This window comes from Pagrus pagrus (assembly GCF_965226575.1).
Source record: "Pagrus pagrus genome assembly, chromosome: 23".
Classification (NCBI taxonomy): domain Eukaryota; kingdom Metazoa; phylum Chordata; class Actinopteri; order Spariformes; family Sparidae; genus Pagrus; species Pagrus pagrus.
Window position 1 is genome coordinate 1,976,021 of NC_140205.1, and position 22,863 is coordinate 1,998,883.

The window sequence follows — 22,863 nt, forward strand, 5'->3', positions numbered from 1 at the left end:
TTGGCGCTGGACACCCAGGACTGCCGCAGAGTCATTTGACCTGGAATTGAATGCTGATTGTACTCTCTCCTACTGAAGACAAAAGCCAGATTTTAGTAGGTGTTGGTTGTTTTTTTGTCCACTTTGAGAGGAGTACAAGATAAACATAGTTTACAGAACAGTTGCCATGTTTTTCCAGAATCATCATGTGTTCCACTCAGGTTCATATGTTCATATTGAAGTTAAACTGAAGAAGAGAACTGTCAGTTATCACTTGTACAGTGTCTGTCTGAACGTAATCCCCGTTGAGCTGAATAGATCTCAAATGGGGCGAAAACCCTGTTGTGCGTCTTTGATCGGCTCAGTGGTCTCGTGACTGTACACACCAGCCAGTTATTAGTTGTGTCACTACCACAATCTTGTGTGTGTGGCTATTGTGTAATGACACCGTCTCGTCTGCTGGATTTACACTTAAACCTGCAGATCCACTCGTATCTCAGTTACACAGTGACTCATTACCACTGTTTCCCCCGCTGCCTGTTAGTCACTACTGAGGAATGAACCGCCTCCACCTCCGGTTTAACTGAGAGAATAAGCAACAGTTCAATTAATTGACCTTGTAAATGTTATTTTTTATTTTCACAGTGTTTATTGTTACCCAAGAGGGAGAAATACTTGACTCAGTGATTTCAACATTGCATTGATATGTGTACAGGAACCCAGCAGGGACATAAAGGCTAGTAAGTAAATGAACGAGGATGTGATTTACACAGGCATGGAATTTCGATAAACTGTAATCCTGATCACTTGTTATCCTGGTTTGTAATGATTTCCTTTTATCTGGGTTCAGTCTGTGAGAGCTGACATGCTGCTGCAAGCACAGAGGATGTGTTTTATATTTCAGACCCACTCAGATCAGTGAATGCTATGTCGTTCCGCAGGTTCTTTGTGTGTGTTGATGTTACGAGATAATGAAACTCTGTAAAAAAGAGCAAATGCCAAACTGGCTCAGGAGTGCTGCTTCACAAATGCAGGCATCAAAGAAAAGTAGCTCTTAGGATCCAAGGTCATTTCATGAAACCAGAAAACAGAGGTTAGACTTGTGCTTTGTGATCAATAAGTCATAACTTTAAGAATTCCAAGGCACACTGTTTTGCAAAAATGAAAAAAAACAAAAAAAAAACCCAAAATGGAAATAAATGGGTTTAGCGGCTTCATCAGGGCATAGCATGGCACCTGGTCTAGTTGGGTTGTCACGTTGTGCACCGCCCCCACTTTTTTCCATCAGATGTGTTGGTGATAACAAAAAACACAACTCTGCAGAGGCTTTCCATTGAACGTTTGTGTTTTAGCACAGCCTGCTTGTCACTGTTGGCAAGGGAAGGGAAACACCTTTGTGTGGGTGTGTTTTTTCAAGAGATAAAGCAGGTCACAGTAGAAAAGCAGGAAATCTGTCCTCCACTTAGCAGTCCACATGTCCAGGATTTAAAAGGTTTCCCGTTTATCCCCATCACTTTTCTACAACTTTATTATGGGTGGCAACATGTTGATAGATGAGTGACAAATCCAAAAGTAAATGACAGCAAGAAGAATTGAGGAAAAAGGTGAAAGAAATGTAAACAAAGCAACCAAAGAAACAGAAAGATGAAAAAGAAACCAGAGGGACAGAAAAAGCAGAGTAAGAGGGCTTCTTTTCATTCGGTTTTGAAACCACAGTGATCCTGAACAGCTGGAGCAGTTTGAGTTTTTGTTATCTTTAAACTCTTTATTGTATGAGGGCAGACGTCTCAAAAACAAACCCAGTGTGAGCAGACTGATAAAGGTTTTTACCTCAGGCAGTGTTACCACCAGCAGGCTGCCTGCCTTTGTGTTTGTTGTGCAAACAATCTGAACTTCAGTGCTGCTGCTCTTTTTCCTTTTCCAAAAGAGTTACTGCAGAGAAGTAGTCAAAGTCCATGTCAAGACATGGACTTAAGACCTCTGAGGGGGTCCTGTTGTGTCTGGCACCAGGGCGTTTTATAGTGGATCCTCTGGGTCCTGTATGTTGGGGGGTGGGGCCTCCATGGATCAGACCTGCTCCAGCACGTCTTACAGATGCTCGATCAGATTGGGATCTGGGGAATTTGGAGGTCCGGATATATCTGGCTCTCTAGCTGTTAAATGTAAGAATTGTAGTTGAAAACATAAACAAAAATCGAAGAAATAACAGTTTTGACAGTATGACGTTTATATATGGTGTTGCAGAGATATTTACTGAGGTTAGCATTCTAACCAGCCATGGCCCATCCTGCTCCAAAGCTCCTATGTTAGCAGTGTAAACACCAAGACTACTCCCTGAGCTCCCAGTCCAGACCGCTAGCTACACGGCTAACTGAACTTACTTGCTAACAGCACCTACAGTTGGCAACAGTTAGCTGTTACTCTGGTGATATACTGCCCCCTATTTGTTTTGAGTATGAAACAACAAAAGATGGCTAATTCTTACATATTGCACCTTTGATGTTTGACTGTGTTCACCAGCCAGTCTCTAACTGCGTCTCTCTGCCGTTTGCTGAGAGAGCTGAGAGTAAACCAAAACAGTAAAGTTGTGGCGGAACAGATGAACAATGGGCTAAAACTCTACAAAGGTCCATAAAGCTGAGGGCAGCTGCAGATTCAGCTGGTGGTTTGATAATAGCTGTGTTAAGTGGATAAAAAAATTATTTGGTCAATGGTCAAAGAGTATTGAGGTTAAGTTCAACATAGTGCAGCTTAACAGCATTAACGCATTGATTTTTCACACTCTGGTGATGTTTCTGACCAAACATGGACTGTGGTTGCACTGGTTTCACTGGTCAGGTGTGTGTTTCTGTAGGTGTGACTGAGAAAGATCAGTTAAATGCTCAACGTGCTCTTTGTATTTATTCAGCCTTCCTGAATCAGAGCGCAGTATAAATAGGCTGAGGGTGTGGTGTGTGCTACCTCTGTAAGCACAGAGGTCATGTCCCTCTTTAGTTTGTCATGTCTGTTTCCGTTCATTCACAAGTCGAGTGAATGATCCATCTTTTTTTTCTTATGTGTCTAAATTTAGTCTTTATTTATAGTCTAAAATAATTCAGCACAAATGTGATGAACATTGCAAATGGAACATATTGACATGAAATGAAATGAAATGAAATTTAAATTTAGGACAAATACTTATGATTATGTACATGTTTATGATTCTTCTCTTCTATTCCCAAATAAATAGCTTCTTTGAGGGGCTAAATGTACTGTAAATGTTCACACAAAATTAAAACGCAGTGGAAATCTACGTATTTTAGTGATTTTGGCCATGAGCTTGGGAAAATGGCTCACTAGTGCCCCCGAAAACGCAGCCCCTGGGACTGCTTTCACCTACATGTTTGGAATTTCGTACAGATGTATCTCAGTGACACCTACAAAAAGGTCTCTTGTGGCCATGATCTAAACTGACCTAAAGGAAGTCGACCATTTTGAATTTAATGCTCATTTTTGGTTTTTGTATGTACTGTACTTAAATTAACTAGTCCTACAGAATTGCCTTTTTTGCCAAATTTGCCTTTAAATTTTCTCAGGGTGATCTTAACAACTTTGTGAATAAAATATTTAAAAACTTGAGTTTTCATGCATGCCAATTAGCAAGTATAGTGATTGCGCCACCTACTGGCAACAGGAAGTAAGCCTTGTCAAACAAAGTCTGACTGCGGCTCCCTCTCAGCCCGACATGCGCGGTGGTACAAAGGCTCGTTCATCACTGCTTGCAGTTTTAAATTCCTAATGTTATTTTATTGAGTTCTATAATATAATGAACATACAATGATGAAGTAACTTAATGAAATACATTTAAATTGAATGAAAGAGGGACCTAAAGTAAATGTTTAGAGACTTTATAAACTGCAAACTTAAAGAAAACATAAATGTTTTTTGGATTAACAAACACATTTTACTTGAAGCTTCTTTCACATAACCCAATGACACTATACAGAAAGCAAACACTTTCAACACAGAGAAAGAAATACAGCTTTTAATTTTGATTTGAATAAATAGAAACTCCCTGTGAGATCAGGCCGGAGCAGAGTGTTTCTGTTTCTTCTTCATCTCCTCAACATCCTGTAATTAGCCCTCCCATGTGATGTGTCCTCCGCCTGGTTTCTGTCTTCTGTCTGCTGCGTGCTGACAGCTCTGATTATGAAATATTGATGGCAGATAATTACTCACAGTAGCTTGTTTGTGTCGGCTAATTGTATGAGTCCTGAATAATACATGCCAGTCATCAATCCTAAATGTAGGAGCATCTCTGTGTAGACCGACCTGAGAGAGTCCTGATCCTGACTGAGGATAAGCTGCCTTCTTTTGGCTTTGGTCCAGTTTGATCTCCGTCCTGTCGAGTTCTTTTTATTGTTCAACAAATTCATGAACTGATAAAGGAAATGTCTCAGTCAGTTACATAATATTAAATGACAAGAGAAGCTCTGTAGCTTGTTTATGGCAGTCTGACAGATACAATTGTGTTCACTTAATCTGTTGTCTTCAAATAATATCTTGAAGACTTCCAACAGCTCTGTAAGGGCCGTGCTGAGGCACAGTGTGCTTAATACTAACATCAGCATGCTAACATACTCACAAAGACAAAGCTAATGTTGAGCAGTGACAGTGTTTACCACGTTCACCATCTTGGCAGTACCTGACTCAACCCCCAGGAAATAAAAAGTGGGCAAAGAGGTGGAGCTTGAGTGGAGCTGAAGCAAGGCTAGTTAGTTAAACAAGCCCACCAAGGCAGAAACTACCAAGCAAGCTACAGTAAGGCTAAGAAGCTATCTGTGTTCACACATAAATTATAGTGAATTTCCCTTCATGTTATTCGCATGAGTTTGACCGCTGGTTTATTTCCCCCAAACAGGCAGAAAACTGAATAAGAACAAGTTAGCGAGCAACAACAGGCTCAGAGGGTATGTTTGTGTTCAGTCTCTGACCGAAGTCAGCACTCACCAGAAAGTCTGGTTCTTTCTGTTATTTTCCAGTGTCTTTTCTTTTTACAATCTCTTCTCTGTTCATTCATGAAGTAAAGTACATTTTCCTCCATTCAGCAGTCAAATAAGCGAGTTACAGTACATTACAGTGGATTTCAGCACCTCCACGGCTTGCTACTGCAGACAGGTTGAGAAGTGAGCGTGAGGATGAATCCCTGATTTAATCCTAAAAGTTTAGTCAAGATAACCTGATGAAGGTCTGAGCACTGAAAGGTTGTTGTCATTTAACTTAATTGCAAGTGAAGTTGATAGTGTTTGAGAGTTTTTTTCCTGATTATTGTCGGCCCTCTGTCTTTTCCTACACACCTGTCGATCACAAGGTGTGCAAAAGCTGTACTCTGTGAATCCCAAAAGTTTAAAAACAAACTCTGTGCTCTCCTCGACTCTGGCTGTTTATTCCTCCAGAAGCTCCGCCCACAGATGTCTCCTCCAGAGCTCACCAGCTGGTTAATGCTAACAGAGCAGCTTGTCTGGACTGTTGGATAATACTTAGTTGCAGCCCCATTCTTAAGATGAAGGAAGTGTATTTTTTTGTCCTGACGGTGACGCTAGAAGAAAGGTCATAGGCCTGCGAAAAATAAATAGCATTTATCCCTGAGGGATCACAAATCTACTCTGTAAATTTCACAACAATCTACTTGTCAGATTTTGAGATATCTTGCGTGAAGTTTTGGCATTGTTGCAGGTTTTCTCCACCAGATGTCGCCAAGATCTCACCAATAAACTGAAGTAACGCTTGTTGCACATTTTGTACTTAAATTTCATCTCTTTCTCTTCCTACAGATTAGTGGTTGCATCATCCTGGGTGTCTCCATCTACCTGAAAGTCAGCAAGGATGGAAACGTGGTGAGACTGACAGTTTATTATCTGATGCAGATAAATATGAAAATGTGTGTCAAGATTTTCTTCACCTAAACCTGAGCTTTTCCAAACAGCTCTTTGTAATAACAGAATTAACATTAGCATCAGTGTCAAGAATCCAACTTTCTGAACTTTACACAGTCCAAATGTCATTAATGCCATATGTTTGAGTTGTCATCTGTGTAAAATACTGATTCACCGTCTCCCACCTCCTCCTGTCTTTAGATCACTGAAGAATCTCTTCCGGGTATCGACTTGATGATCGCCATCGGAGTGATTATCATGGTGCTCGGCTTCCTGGGCTGCTGTGGAGCCATCAGAGAGAACCGCTGCATGCTGCTGCTGGTGGGAATCATCACATTATTCTTCCTACAAGATTTGATTGGATATTCTCTGAATTCATTCATTTTTATTTCATAGGAAGTGAGAGATTGTTTTCTTTTTTTGGAGGAAAAACAGATGACAGATAATTGTCTTCTTCACATAATTAAGTGATTAGAAAATCAGCCCGTCTTTATTTCTCTCTTGCCTCAGTTCTTCATCAGCCTCCTCATCATCTTCATCCTCCTGCTGGCAGCGGGAATCCTGGGAGCTGTGAAGGAGAAGGAGGTAAAACAGGAAGTGACGCCATCTTCAGGCACCTGTGGTCACATCAGCTCATTCGGAAGGTTCACTGTGAGTTTATTTTGTGCAGGTGAAGGACTGGGTGAAGGAGCGTCTGGAAAAATTCACCCCGCTGTCAGATCAACCACCTAATGTGAAGGAAGACCTGGAGACACTGCAGAAAGAGGTAACACACACACACACACACACACACACGTAGAAGTGAGGACTGTCAATCAAGTCTAAAACAGTGGTGCTGGTCAATAGAGGGCGCTGCCTCCTGTCTTCACTTCAAGATGATCTCATAGACCTTCATTGAAGACTTTAAGAAACTAGTTTACAGCCTATATTTTTTTTAATGAGCAGCCTAAACATGATATTGTTAGTGAGTAAAATGTATAATCTGCAATGAAAATCTGAAGTTGTCTAAAATTGAATTAAATCAATTTTATTTGTAGAGCCCACAGTCACAATCACTTCGCCTCAGTGGGCTTTACAATCTGTACAGTGAACTACGTCCTGTGTCCTAAGACCCTTGAATTGATTGAGGAAAGACTTGCCATATTGGAAAAAAAGTTAGTGAGTTGTGACTTTCTTCCACATTGACTCAAAACTACATGTGGCTGAATATCACAGCAGGTGGCAGCAAAGAGCGGTGACCGAATATCAAAACAGAGGAAGAGTTTACACCTGGTCTTTTTTAATGGTGTAGTTTAACAAGTAGTCCTGGCTAACTGCATGCAGTGTTGCCAGTGTTTTACACTGATTTCCCTGCCTCCTTTTTTAAAACATCAGAATCAACATGACAGGAAACTGTCCAAGGCTTCCTTTAAAATATACCTTTAAAATAGGTCTCCAGTACAGACATTGCAAGTATTCCTGCCTGTAACTTCACCACCGTCCTCTCTGCCTCCTGATATGAAAATCACAAGATACTGTATTTGGCATGCTTTTTGGAAATGGCAGTATGGTACGTAGGCTGTGACATACAAATGTGAACGTATCGGTGGTTTGTAGAAACAAACTACTAAACATTTTTCCTGACAACTTGGCTGTAAACACAAATGTGATGTGGAAACTTGTAGCGTCCACCCAAAAAAACAAATCACCTGCCACTGCTTACAAACTCTACAGTCCTCACAAAGACACAAGTACATTAACAGACACGCACACAGTTTCTGTCAGAGACAAACTTTAATAGACAATTTCAACCAAATCATAGTTTGTTGCTCAATATACTTTCTTTTTTTTTTTTCGTTTTAAAAACTGGTCACATTAGTGTTGTACTGGTAGAAATGAAAATATTAAGCACAGTGATGATTCATTTCTATCAGTGATTCGTTATTTGAGGTTACAAATCAACAATTTGTGGGAATGATTTCAAAAAATCTCCTTTTCAGCTGAAGTGCTGTGGTCTTGTGAATGGACCTTCAGATTGGCAACCAGTTCCAGCCTCCTGCCGCTGCAATGCAACAGACACAGAATGCAATGGCAGTGGTGTTTACAGCATGGTGAGTTTAACATTGTCTATGAAAAGTCAATCAGCTTTAAATTTGATGTTTCACTTTCCGGGCAGTGACTGGTGTCAAAACATTTCTGTGAATATTAAAGGGCGAGATAATCTATTGCTTAACATTTGATCTCATTTTAGCTACAATTAAAAAATATGTATATGAAGGTTTTCAGCACATCAGTTGGAATGACCGTGAAAAATGTCAATTGTTGGATATTGGCTGAAACATAAAACCATCTGATGTACAGTATGATTATGTATGATGACATCACTGTCTCATCCTGCAGCCCTGTTCCAGCCGAATCGTCAGTCTGTTGGAGAAAAACATGGAGGTGGTGATTGGGATCGCATTTGCCATCGCCGTCCTGCTGGTCAGCACACACACACACACACACACACACACATATGCAAAAGCATACAATTTCATTTCCCAGGAGAAAACGACCATGCTAAAGATTAAATGTATCCTGGAGCCACAGCCAACAAAATGCTCCACAAAGTTTTATTTAGCAATTAATATGACAACATATTTCAGAGGATCTCAGCCATCTAAAGAGACATTAACAGTCAAGCAATTTTATTAACAGTAAAATATACTTCAGAAGATTTCTAAGAGGCAACCAATATATATGGTAAATACCTGAAATTCAAAAAAAAAAAATAGTAAAACATTTTATGTTCAGTTTGAAATTCTATGTTTTAAGTTAAAGGGGGCCTGATCACGAGTCTGGGGAAGTTTTCCAAATAAAAAGTCAGAAGGGCTCAGATCAACAGCTGAATCGATGATATACAACATTGTCTCATGTCATGTCTAGTGGTCATGGATGTGGTCACCGCGACCAAATAAAGGCTGGGGGGGGAAAACAAGGGTGGATAAACTCCTGACGCCTGAAAAATGTTGCGCATCAATTTCCTTCCCTTTAATGTAAACAATTCAACAATATAATCAGGTTATTTTTCAGCCATTTTTAAATATTTTTACGTACGTAACATATGCGTGACATCTGAATCGCTGAATTTTCTGCAAATGTATAATCCAAGCCTAAAGTCTAATCCAAAAATGTATTTTTATCTGCTATATCTGGATTTTTAAATGGATCTATATCAAATTGGACTGACTCATAGATACCAGCCGCCTAAATCTGCTGAGTTTCTTTCATCAGTATCCATGCAGCTCTGAGAAAATGTTGAACGATACCATTTCTTGCAGCGGCTAAGAAAAACTTCCTGGATCCATCCTTTGTCCAGATTCACACCAAAAGTTAATGGGGTCTATTCTGAGCTGAGACCATTCCTCCATCCATGTTTCAATGAGATTTGTTCAGTAGTTTTTGATTAATCCTGCTGAAAAACCAACCAACAAATGAGACACGGGTGAAAACATAACCTCCATCATTTTAGTATGGAGTATAATGTTCGTCTCTCGTGTTTACTTCTCTGATGTGTTTCCTCTCTCTGCAGATTTTCGGCATGGTCTTCGCCATGATTCTGTACTGTCAGATCGGCAGGAAAGGCGAGCCCACCACCACCAATGCCTGAACACATATGTGACCATGCACCTTCTCTGCCTGGCAACGGCCAATCAGCAGTGCCCAAATGACCCCTGTAACATGCACCATGTATCCTCAGTGCTTTTGTAACTCAACCTGTGCTTCTACTGTGAAGGAACACGCTGATATTTTGGTTGAATGAATTTTTTTCTTGAATGCGCAGAAATAAAACTGCTTGCTATATGATTATCTTTCCCAAAATATTCAAGTTTTTCTTCAACTTCGACAGAAAACACCTGAAAAATGTTTAGTTTATGGACATTTCACCAAACACTCACGTCACAAGCTACATAACATGTAAAACAATAACACTAAGCTATGTCTCCGTTCACACTGTGGCCTCAAGGAACAAAATCGTGGAAAATGATTGTCAAAACCAATTGACCAGTGTTTTTATGGGCTTTTATGTATGGAAGCCTATTACTGCCAAAAAAAAGCGAAAGAAAATATAAAATTAGGTTTATAGGATTTTATACAGAAGTCAAGTTTTTCTTATATCTATTACAAATTATTGGAAAATGTTACTAAAAGGTAAACTTTAGAGTACAACAGGGTTTAAAATGGGTTTGCAACGGTTTGTGAAAAAAGTGTTTCTAGCCATTTTCTGTATGAAAATTGAGTGTGTGAAAGTTGCTTAGAATCAAATGTGGTATCATTATTATTATTATTATTATTATTATTAAGTGCGAAATCATAGTAATTAGATATCTATAAGATTTGTATTTCTGCAATTCCCTTGTTTCTTTTTTTTCTTCTTAGTTCATGAAAGGTTTTTGGCAGGGGTGGGCTTCCATAGTTTATGTCCAAACATTTACTGCTGTAACTTTCCGTCTCGATGTCTGCTGCCATTTTTCCACAATAATCCTCAGGAAGTTGAAGTTGTGCTGTGTATGTGTGTCTAATCATCATATCATTAGGAAAAGAAGAAAAAAATCAATATTGTCATTAACAAACAATACGCTTTCAATTTAACACACCTGCATAGATCTAATATATTGGACCAAATTGTTATGATACTCATTAACTTTTGATTTTATAAGTGTAGAAGTGGTTTAATCTTGTGGATCAGACTTGATTTATTTTCCTTGAGTCTTTGCACTGAATCTTGTTGCTGTTGCATTTATATATGAATATTTTTTTTTCGTACTGGCACCGGTTGAAAACTGTAAGGATGTTTTTATTGTGTATTTTTGTCACCTTTAGTTTGGGACATCAAGTGTCATACTATATAAAAAGTTTTAAAAAATTGCTTGTCTTTTTTATCTTGCACTGTTCTCCAACCACAGAAAGATATATTCTTTAATATTCTAAATTAAAGTAAAATTCAATAACAAACAAAAAGATAAATAACAAAAGAAACAACCTTATTCTGCTGTTTCCTGTGGACCCCTTCATCTCCACTCCCGGCCTCTGATTGTCCCCGGACCACACTTTGAGCATCACTGATCTGCACACTGTGATGAAACCTAACAGAGGATGTCGCTCGGTCACTGTCTCGACACACTGAACCTGATGTTCCTGTGTGAACGTCTGCAGCCTGCTGTTTAAAATGGTTTTATCACCGTTCCAGCTGTCTAAATAGGAGAAATGATGAAGGGCAGCTCTGCTGCAGCCGTCTGGCTCTCCGTCTGTGTCACAGGTGAAGTGGTGAAACTCTGATAAATGCCAGGACTCACTTCCCGTCCTCCTCCAGATAAATTCAAACTGTCCTCTTATTACAGGAATAAAAACTCAAGTACCTAAAGTTCAACATTCAGCATCTATAAAGCTCCACTGGACCCAGTTTGTGAGTTTCCTTAAGTTGGTTTTATAAACAAAACCACCACAGAAACACAAAACACCACAAAGACACACAAAACCACCACTTACTCCAGGTGTGATATTAACACACAGCTTCTTAGACTTCTTGCTCACACGTAAAACTAAAAGTCTTATATTCAGAGTGGCGCTTCAGCTTCAGTCTTGAAGGGCTGCTTTAACTTTCAGTCACCAGCAAATGTCGCTGTGTTTGAATCATTTTCCAGCACAAACATGCAGAAAGCCCCAAAACTCCACCAGGCTTCATCCGCCCTTCACCACCAACCAGTTAACCTTCTGCTTCCAGGGAAAGTTTACGTGAGAATCAGGTGAGTTTTAGAGTAAACCTGCCGACAGGAAGTGAAGTCCCTGTTCATGAAACTTCCTTTACAATAACAGAAACAGCAGGATACATAATAATTATTCTTCTGTGACTGTTTTCATTGTCAGACAAAGGAACTGTCCAATCGTTTGGTGACTTGATGAAAGTGTCTCTAGCTGAACAGGTAGGACTGGATGCCCACTCACACTATGGGGTCCTGATAGCGTCCTCTGGAGGCTGAAATGTGTATAACAATATGAGAACGTTGGCCTGAGCAGACTGCAGATATCCAGCAGGTCCAGCAGGCTGATGGATGAAAGTGTTCCGTCACGTGAGCAGCTGAAGTGTGTCGTTGTTTATCATCGTCGTCGCCGTTCGTCAGGATATTTATACTCTTTAAACACAGCGAGTGTCTGCCGAGAAACCAGCACACACACACACACACACACACACACACACACACACACACACACACACACACACATTTATGGGCATAAACACACACACACCCAGACAGCCAGTCGGTTCGTCCCCTTCAGTTATTTTTAGTCTAAAGTCAACACGGCGCTTTGCTTAATGACTCCACTGAATTCCTTTCTGTCCTTTTTTGTTTCATCATATCTGTTCAACAGGCGTCTCGTCTCACATGTGACCATATATTACATGTTGTTTTTGTTTTGATTTGCCTGATTTATTTTATTTGCCTCAGTCCTGAAATGTTTTTTATTCAGGGTTCGCCCATGTTAAACACGTTGTAACTTTATTTGCTGTAAAGAGTTTTTATGATATTGTTATTAAGGGAACTATGGACTGATAATGAAACAGGAAAAATAATTAAATATTTTACACAAAGAGAAAAATGAAAGGACTGATTAAAATGAAAACAAAAGTAGAGTTTGAGTTGTAATTGGTTCTGTTAAATAGTAAGTAGAAGTAAAACTAATGGCTTCACTTCACTAAACTCATCATTAAATGTATCAGGGTTTAATTGCACCTCATGGGCCTCAGACGGGAGTTTGAGCAAAAGAAGCCTTAAGGAAGGCAGTGATGTGAGGCTGAAGCCAGTAAGTGGACTTTAGGATTTAAGGTCAGAGGTTAATGTTTCCTACATTGCTTCAAAGGTGTTTCTGACATTCAGCCAATAAGTGTTCACACTAAATGCTAACATTGCTAACGTGAGCTACTAATGTAAACGTTGCTAATGCTAGCTACAGCGTAGCTTTCTGCAAACTCTAAAGATGTGTTATCTTTAAAAATAGTTGTCTACATAAAGATGTCGTCATCATGACCTTCAACATAAAACAAGTCACAATGTTTAATCAGGATTGTATCAGATGGAAACTTGTCAGGAGGGAGTCTGTTTTCACTTTCTCCTTCGTCCCTCCTCCTCTGGTTTCTTCCTCCTCTTCATATCTTCCTCTCAGTTCCTCCCCCGTCCTTCCTACAGTAGATGGTATTGTTACCTGGAGTAACCTCTCTCCTCTCCTCTCCTCTTGTTTCCTCTCCTCTCCTCTCTTCTCCTCTCCTCTCCTCTCCTCTCCTCTTGTTTCCTCTCCTCTCCTCTCTTCTCCTCTCCTCTTGTTTCCTCTCCTCTCCTCTCATTTCCTCTTCTCTCCTCTTGTTTCCTCTTCTTGTTTCCCTCTCTCCTCTTGCTTCCTTTCCTGTGCCCTTGTTTCCTCCCCTCAGTTACCTTCCATTCACTCTTGTTTCCTCTCCTCTTATCTTCTCTCATCTCTTCTTTCCTCTCCTTGTTTCCTCTCCTCATTTCCTCCTTTCCACTCTTGTATCCTCTTCTTGTTTCCTCGACTCCCCTCTCTCCTCTCATCTCGTTTCCTCTCCTCATTTCCTCCTCTCCTCTCTTGTTTCCACTCCTCATCTCCTCCCCTCCTCTCCTTGTTTCCTCTCCTCATTTCCTCCTCTACTCTCTTGTTTCCTCTCCTCTTACCTCCTTTCCTCTCTTGTTTCCTCCTCTCCTCTCCAGCTGATCTTCCAAACTTGGTCATGTTCTCCGTCCTGCAGCCAAACACTCCTGAGGTTTAAACAACATCCATCACACACACACACACACACACACACACACACACACACACACACACACACACACACACACACAGGCTGCTCTCTGGTCTTTACTCCGTTTCTATTTTAGCTCGCCTCTCACAAACGGCAGTCATGGCTCGCTGCAGGAGTTACTTACGAGGGCTCGCCATCTGTGTCACTGTGCTGCTAATGGTAAGCTAACCGCTAAAAGGCTAACTGCTAACAGCATGTTTATGATTGGTTGGAAAATGAACTGCAACAATTTTCATTGGTTCAAAGATTCATGGGAAAAAGGAAAAGAAAGGAAAACATGTATTTTAGTTTATAATTAGAGCTTTTATTTATCTTTAATCAGGACTTTTTAATTTTTACAGTTGGATTTATATTCTGGAGTTAAACACAAATTAAAGCTGATTAATAAGGAGGTTCTTTGATTATAAATCGACTGCTGAGATTTAATTGAAAGTGTCATTTAAAGTGTATTTTGTTTGGTGGCAGACTCCAGCCTTCATATTCAACCTTTCTTTAATAATTTAAATACATTTGTTGTCTTGTTGTGTTGTTTTTCAATACTTCCTCATTTATTTCACAACTTTAATTGCACATTGGTTTACAAAATAAGATTTTACATACAAAAACACAGCTATGATCTGGAACAGTTTATAAAGTATAATGCATCTACCCAAGAGCATGTAAATAAACTGCAGCATTAACGAGCCTCACTAATTATTACTCAGCTTGTTACAGGAATAACAAGTAACTACAAACTGTCTCTGATTATTTTTTTGGTAAGATGTCAATGAATTAGTCTCAATGTAATGGGATAATTTTCTTAAACAAACAATAACTGTTTTTTGTGTCAACAGTTGACCATTTCTTAAAACATGTTTCCTATATGCTGATGACAAACTGCTTTATGTGACTGGTGTTATGGCTCAAACTGATGCTGTTCTAGATGTTTCTTAGATTTTAGTGATGAAAGTGATGAAACTTTTAAAAGCCAAGATAAAAAGTTTGTTTTTAATTAAAATGTTCCATTGTCATCAATTCATTTTTATATTGTGTTCTATTGCATCTATTGTTTTAAATCATTTTACCAATCTTAATCTAATTTTTTGTCATCATTTAGATATTTTGCGTATTATTTTCAGAGAACATTGGTCTCCAAATGTTTTAGAGTTTATATTTGTGCAGCTGTAAAACACTAACCTGTATGACCAGCATGCGTTCACTACCAACGCTTCAAACACAGCAGCTTGTTCAGTGGCCTCAAGCTTTAAACTAGGACGCTCTACTTCGCCCTCTAGTGTCAGTTTTACACGTGAAGTGGTCAAGGTAGCAATAATACGTAATATGCAACATCCTGTTAGGCTTTCAAAATAAAGCGTGCTGACAAAGAGTTCACATATTATGACATTTGGATTCAGATACTTGTGTAAAAACAGACTCCGGTAAAAGTAGAAGTACTGATTCAGCTTCTTTACTCCAGTAAAAGTAATCGAGTACAGGCTCTGACATGTATCAGAGTAAAAAGTCTCCCTCTGAAGGACATCTGTGGTCAAAGCTAACTGAAGCTCACGTCATATTAATATAATTCAAAGACTATTAAAGTTGAAGGTAGAGTCGGTTTGATTGTTGGGAGTGAGAACGGGCTGTTACATGTTGTGTTGTGTAATTAGCGCTTTATCGTTTCCTCTTGTTGTTTTCTTCCCTTCTTTCCCTCCCACTGTTTCCTCCTTGTTTCCTCCACTCATTCCTTTTCGCTTTGCCTGTAAAATATTGTGGAGATTACTGATTCCTCTGTGTTCCCTGCTTCCTGTTTTGGCTCCAGTCATGTTGTTGTTTACTCTACATCAGCTGATTACAGTACTCAGTGGGTACGGTATGTTAGTTTAACCCGACTTTCACGTCGTTTTTGGAAATCTATTTTAGTCTTCACGTGTTTGCGATGGGTTGAATCTGTGTTTTGTTGTTGTGGTTTTAATGTCATTCTCTTTTTGTTTGTTTGTTTGTTTGTTTGTTTGTTGTTTTCAGTTAGTTGTGAAGCTGCAGTAAACTGACTCCAGTCAGATAAAGCCGAGTGTGTCGGAATATTTAGTAAAACTGTTAAATGGAGTTGGAAACCAGCTCTGGAAACTTTAAACTGTGAGCTGGATGACGTCTGAGCCTCAGAGCCGTCACAGTTCCCAGCTGATGGAGGGTCTCTGGGGAAACACGACAGTTTGAGAGGAATGTTTCTGCTGTTAAACACTTCCTGTGAACAACAACAAACTCTCAGTCGCAGCAGTTTGAGCCGACGTCTCCCTCGGTTTTCTCTCTGCAGGTGTCTGGTGTGGTGATGATTGGAGTCGGGTTTTCCTCCATCGACGGTAACACACCGGTTGCTGAGGTAACCGTGTCTCTGTGTCTTCAGTCACATCATATACATAAGATTAACTGTCCTCTGCTGCCTGCGGGTCCATATCTGAGCACACAGTTACTCCCAAACCTGGAAGCGTATGATAGCTAACGTTAGCCTCAAGGGCTAGAATGGTTACTGTTGCTAGGCAGCACTGTCAGCTGTAAGTAGCTAGTAATTAAAGTGATTAAATAAATGTAGTGGCGTAAAAAGTACAATATTTGCATATTATATCTGTGTGTGTGTCTGTGTGTGTGTGTGTGTGTGTGTGTGTGTCTGTGTGTGTGTCTGTCTCTCTCCCAGTTGTTCAACCAGTTGTCCAGCAGCGATGGTTTGCTGGTCCTGCAGGTCTTCGGTCCCATCACGGTGATTCTGTCTGTCCTGGGCATCTGTGCTGCGACACTGGACCTCAAACCTCTGCTGCTGGTGGTGAGACACACACACACACACACACACACACACACACACACACACAGAGGGGGCGGAGCTAACCTGTGATCCTCTCCTCCAGTTCTCGGCTCTGATATTTGTGGAGTTTGTGGCTCTGATGGTCGTCGCCTCGCCGCTGGTTCAGGTTCAGGCTCAGGTAACTTCCTGTCTCCGTCTCCGTCACTCACATCAGCGACCACTGCTGCCCCCTGCAGGCTGCAGCGTTCATCACAGCCACACACTGTGAATGATTCAGAGACATTAAACTAACATGTACATTATGTTTCCTTTCTGTGAACACATGATATTAACCAGAAGATATACAAAATATCACAACGCTGCTAGAGAAGTTGTGTTTTACTGTTTCCTCAACTGTTGTGTGTTATAATGATGGTTTTATAATGATGTTTTTTTATGATAAATGAACAGCTCTTCCTGTTCCCTCCATCACTGTGCTGTTCTGCATTGTGTTGCAGATGGACGGCGCGGTGGACGAGGTGTTCCTGAACGTCACTCCTCTCCACAAAGCGGAGCCTTACATCCAGCGTGAACTGAAGAAGCTGCAGACGTCGGTACGACGGGAGGAAATAAAAAGCATCATAAATCTGATTGAATACAAAATCCACATTAAATATCACAATGTAGAGAAACGTGTCGGGTGATGGTTTAAACTATTGCTGTTAGCCTGTTAGCCTGTTAGCCTGTTAGCTCTCTTTAATATTCATCAAACTTTTCCTTCAGTTCGGACGGATCATCACTCCAGTTTCAGATATCGACAGTTGACTCTGTGATAACATGAAGTAATGTTTTAGTTTATATAAATGACAATTAATCATCTGAATTAAAAACATCTTTAATCTGAGCTGAACTGGTCGGACACGTGGCTGGACTTTAAACCTCATGATGTCGGTGTGTTTCAGGACTCTTGTTGTGGTTTGAGGAGTTTTGACGACTGGGAGAATCAACTTCCTGACTCCTGCCTCTGCACGCGTCCCACCCCCCCGCCTGCCGCACACCTGCAGCACAGGTAACTCTCAGCTTTATATTTCATCATTCTTATATAACTTTTTCAATTTCCTTATAAATTCACACATTTCTGAATGATTTCATGGACTTACAAGAATTTTGTAGGTTTGTATACGACTCTGAAGAGTTTTGTATTTTCTCATTCAAGTATTTCTGGATATTTTCTGAGCTATGAGAGATTTTAAGTTACTAAATACATTTGTTGAAGAGTTTTTTTTTTAAATTTAAGTTTCATGGAGAACAAAAAAATCTGAATTTACGATTTAACTCGTGAACGAAATACTTCATAAATACAGTTTTCAAATACAGACCACAGTTTTTGAGTGACTTGAGGAATTTTTAAGTGTCTAGACAACTTCCTGGATTTCTGGAAGAGTCCGTCATTTTCTCATTGTGCTTCTGAGCTTCTAGATAAGTTGTCAAAGAGATTAATAGTTAAAGAGTTGTTTGGAGGTTTGGAAGTTTCTGGAGTCGTTAGAGATTAGAGTTTGAGTTTCTGGACACATTTCTGGATCTCTAAAGAGCTCTGAGGAGGTTTCTAGAAAATCAAGATTTTGAGTTTCATGACGAGATTGAAGCTTATAGATAAGTTTGGAGGATTCGAGGAGATCTTCAGAACTCTTAGGGTTTGTGTTGAACAGCTGGATGAACGTTGACGTCATGCAGCTGCCGCAGCAGACGGACGACAACACGACTATTTGATTTTGTTTCTGTGTCGCTGCTTCAGTTTCTTCTTCTCTTCCTCATGTCGCAGCCGTCAGTCTGGTAACTGGAGCTCAGAGGGAGCCTGTTTGATGGTGGACAGAGACCTTTACCCTCCGACCTCTCAGGTCACAGATAAATGGGTTCACTCAAAGGTAAACCCACAGTATCAACATCATTTGTGTTCATCTCTTCTCCATCTGCCACTTTCCTTCCCTCTCCTCTCTCTCACTCCTCTGTAGCTCTTTTACACATTTTGTCCTCAAAATGCTGAACGTTGACCTTTGACCTCTGCTTGTCGCAGCCCTGTGGTCCCATCCTGAAGAGCTACCTGAGCTTCCCGATCAAACTCAGGATAGGAATCATTTCAGCCTTCGCCACCATCACGGTACACGATCACACGACGTCTTCCCTCTCAGTTTCACCGCTCTCTGTGTTAACTTCTCCTTTTCTCTCCGTGTTACTTTAACGCCATAGTTCTCCACGGTTAGGACGATGAACGCGACTCCTCAGTCTAAGACGACACTCGGTCCATAAATCTTTAGAAAGCTCAGATTCTTGTGAGTCGATTCAAGATAAAACCACATCAGTGATCGAGTGGATGCCTCGACAGGAGACGTACTCTTTCTTCCTCCTGATTGATTGACGCATCATGCAGCCAATGAGATTTCAAATCGGGGAATATGTTGTTTAAATGGGTTTTCTGAGGCCTAAACATGAAAATGATTGAAGTTTATATAGTAATTTGTGTTTTTGACAGTTTTATATAGATAATGTAAGGGAATGAAGAACTATAATGAGTTTCATGACACATCAGAACACTAATATTCATCAATAGGGGGATCCTAAGATGGCAGCCATTTGATTGACAGCTCACGTGACCAGATATGAGCTTCTATGCCCGCCCTAGAGCCTACAACAGCCAATGAGTGATCACATAGACAGGAGACCCGCTCTCTGTTTCCTCCCCCTCTCTGCTCAACCAATTACAAGCCAGCCTGCGGATGATTGACTCATCATGTAGCTAGTGAGATTTCAAAACTAGCAACATATAAATAACATTGAGCAGGTTTATATAGTTTTATGCCTTTTGCTTTTTGAATAGGCTGTTTTTTCCACCTCAGCACTTGTTTCTTTACCTTTTTTATTCACTCAAAGTTTGTGTAAATAAGGAAATAAAGAGCTGTAATGAGTTTAAAGGTATTAGGAGGTCACAAAATGGCGGGTTTTTTTGCCAGGCACCTGAATATTTCCTCATAAAAACATGTGTTAAGTGTTAAAATGTGAACTTTAATCATACAGACTGTATGATGTGGACGCCAGCTTCCAGCTAATAAGAGCAGTAACAGCTCATCTGCAGGATGATTGTGTGTGTGTGTGTGTGTGTGTGTGTGTGTGTGTGTGTGTGTGTGTGTGTGTGTGTGTTGCAGATGGCGGCCATCGCTCTGTGTCTGGCGTTGGGTCTGGAGGAATACTGGAAGACGCCTCCAGTGGAAACGACAGTCGACGACTTCAACAGAGTGAAGTACCAACCCAAACCCTCCCTCACCTGACCTCTGACCTCTGACCTGTCACCTGAAACCACTCAGGTGACATCCTTTCAGAACAGAAGCTTTATATCGGACAGAAACAGTCATTCACATCTGGGACCGGACTGATTTCTGGACGTCTGTCGGCGGGTGATTGTTCGTGGCCTCAGGTAGAAGACGTCAATTTAAGAAAACGTAGCACATTCATTTCATAACATCGTCCCCTCCTACATTTACAAACTGCGCAGAGCACACGGATCCTTCGAGGAAGTCGAGGTGGGGCTTGATGGAGCTGTAACGATCCATCGATCCAGATCAAGAACAAACATCGATCTATATCGTCACTTTTAAGATGCGCCTTTATTTTTGAATTCCCCACCAGCGCTGAGAAAATAAAGTTTAATTAATATATGTATGTTAAGCTGCACGCTAGCTGCTAGGCTAACTTACACAAAGCAAAGTGATGAAGCTAATGATGGTGCCCAGCTAAAAACAACTGTTTCGTCTCCTCGACAGTTAAAGAGCTGAACTTTAAACTCTTGTCAAATGTTCTTGTTGTTGAGACACATTGTGTGTTGTGTGTCAGTGGAGTCAGGTTAAAGTACATTATTTCTGGTTTTAATCACTCACTATTGTTTGTGTTTTTTATGAGCAAAAGCAGAAAAGAGAAAAGACGAACTGATGATCTCGTCTCATGTTGATCACAGGCCACTAAACTGAATCGAAAGCGTATCACGGTAGACGAAACAGAAACTCACATCGCTGTTCAAAGAGTCGATGAAACATCGTACCCTGATGAAACTGGTGATTTACACCCCCACAAGTTGGCGTGTCCAGAAAATGGTCCACAGCTGCGATGACGTCATCATCACTGATAAAATGGCGACCACTGAGCTCCTTCTGCATCTCGATGAAGAGGTCGAAGTCTGACGGTGTCAAATCAGGCGAACAGGGAAGATGTTCCTGGATGGCAGCAGGCACCACTGTGGTGACGTCCAATTTTAAATCAGCCCAAACAGAAAAAACAAAAAGTTTTTCACCTCAAATGTTTCTGCTAAATCACTCAAAGTGCTGAAGTCCACGTGCGCAGGACAAAAGCTGTGTAACTCATCTTCTTCCACCTTAAGACATGAACGTATTAATCACACCTCGTAGTGACGAGAACCCAACGGGGAAACTTCAGGGAGGTTTTCAGGTCGATGTAGTTTCAGAATTGTCTCCAAGTCCGGGGATGTGGACTCGGGTCGACTCGTGTCACAGTTCTGTTGACTTGAGACTCGACTCGAATGTGAATTATGGATCTGCAACTGAATTCTGACTGTCAGATATCTTCACTGAAATCTGAAACATGTCATCAACTTCTATTAAATTAATCCTGTTAAAGATATATTTAATTTCCCTCCATTGACTTTAAAATTAACCAGACATCAGAAGTACAGTAGCAGTGTTGTAAACCTGCGAGGAAACAGTCCAGATGTTTGTGTGACAAACAGCTGTGAACCTGCTGGGACTTAAATCAGGAGTGTCTGCAGGTTGACATCAGATATTTGGCTCTCATCTTTGAGCAGTGTGTTATAAATAAAGTTTATTTTATCTCTGATGCTGGTGTGGCCTGTTGTTGTAGTTCCCCTCCGCAGCCACAAGATGGTGGTAATGATATAAACGAGGGACCGGTCGGCGTCTCGGTGGCTCGTTAATGTTTAAAACAAGATTCAGTTCTTCAGTTTTCAGCCTGTTTCTTCACAGATTCAGTTATAAAGGTTTTGAAAAATGTAATTATATATTTACATGAATAAAATCATTTATATAAAGATAAGTATGTTTAAAAAAAAATAAAAGAAACCCGCAAACACCAACACCCACACATGCAGTGACTTAATTCCTGAAACCTGTTGCTCATTTACCAAAAATGCCAAAAGTACCTTCAACCACCAGTAAACACGTCTCAACACATAAACAAGCCGGGTTCTGTTTCTACTGAGGACAGCTTCATATGAGAGGCTTCAGGGTACCAGAGGCTCCTCTGTTAGTCAACATCACCAGACTCCCTTCACAAATGTGGTGATTTTAAGAGTTGTTGAGTTAAAACAAACTTTCTAAGTAGTGAAACTCTGTCTCTGACAAATTCTGAATCATTGTCTCCTTCTTGTAAATTCAGCATTAAATGAAAACAGGAAGTTGTTTGTTTCCTTGTAAAAAGTGTCAGTTTGTGGCAGCATGGCTGTACCAGCCTGTCTGCTTCTGTGTCTAAAGTGCTAAAGTCTTACCTGCCAACATTTAGCAGCTGTTTGAACACTGTTTACACTGATTTCACCATTTACACTCAATTTATGAGAGAAGAAACATTTTATTGATCTAAACATGTCACATTTTACAAATACACTAACCAGTAACCAGTATAGGCTACTTCTTTGTCACCAGACTCCCTTAACAAATGTGTCAGTTTAGTGAGTTGTTGAGTTGGAGACACTTTATAAACTGTGTGAAACTCTGTCTCTGACTGATTCTGACTGATTTGATCCTTCTTGTAAATTCAGCAAATGTTCTACATTAATTTATTGTAACAAACACAGTTTCAGTGATGTACGTGTTTAATTGCACACAGAGCAGGAAGTGAGATCTGATCACAGGTGGTTTAGTGGATAATTTAACCCGACCTCTGCTCTCTTTGACAAAACAAACCTCATCTTTATAAGTTAGTTTATCATATTTTTTTAAAATCTAAAATGCAGAGTCACCACAACCTTCAGCCCTCAATTAATGTGTAGTTGACTAAAAAATATATTATTTAAAACATTTCTTATGAAATGTGGTACAAAGTGCGAATAACTCAAGATAAAACTACACTTTTATACACACTTAAATATAAGAAATGAGAATGTTCTACAAAAACCACTCGTGTTTGAATTTCTATTAAAAATTTCTGGATTTTCATGAACATTGAACATTGAATCATTGTTTGTGATGCACCATAAACAGACCAGGCGTCTGCGGGCCAGACGACCTTTTGCACGACTGAAAGAGGAAATCCCAACAGGGCGGCAGGATGATTATGTCTTGATGTTTACAGGAACAATGCACACA

General features: G+C 40.2%; 2 protein-coding genes and 1 pseudogene across 3 annotated transcripts in view; 2 read left to right on the forward strand and 1 right to left on the reverse strand.

Annotated features, from left to right (window-relative positions):
- The window catches only part of LOC311252176 (F-box only protein 15-like), a 37,938-nt gene extending 28,218 nt beyond the window's left edge, over positions 1-9,720 (forward strand). Inside the window, exons 10-16 of the mRNA XM_084345100.1 lie at positions 5,793-5,855; positions 6,096-6,215; positions 6,405-6,479; positions 6,565-6,660; positions 7,874-7,984; positions 8,274-8,357; positions 9,448-9,720. Coding sequence (XP_084201226.1) covers positions 5,793-5,855; positions 6,096-6,215; positions 6,405-6,479; positions 6,565-6,660; positions 7,874-7,984; positions 8,274-8,357; positions 9,448-9,525 — 627 coding nt within the window. The 3' untranslated portion in view covers positions 9,526-9,720. The remainder of the gene's footprint in view (positions 1-5,792; positions 5,856-6,095; positions 6,216-6,404; positions 6,480-6,564; positions 6,661-7,873; positions 7,985-8,273; positions 8,358-9,447) is intronic.
- LOC311252177 (E3 ubiquitin-protein ligase TRIM21-like) overlaps positions 1-22,863 on the reverse strand; it is a 71,135-nt pseudogene that overhangs the window by 10,690 nt on the left and 37,582 nt on the right. The gene's annotated exons all lie outside the window — the stretch shown is intronic.
- Positions 13,789-21,370, forward strand: LOC311252179 (uncharacterized protein). Its single transcript, XM_084345103.1, has 9 exons — positions 13,789-13,887; positions 16,019-16,084; positions 16,397-16,522; positions 16,605-16,679; positions 16,999-17,094; positions 17,443-17,549; positions 18,303-18,405; positions 18,555-18,638; positions 19,681-21,370. The coding sequence occupies exons 1-9, from the start codon at positions 13,828-13,830 to the stop codon at positions 19,801-19,803; spliced, it is 840 nt and encodes a 279-aa protein (XP_084201229.1). The 5' UTR covers positions 13,789-13,827; the 3' UTR covers positions 19,804-21,370.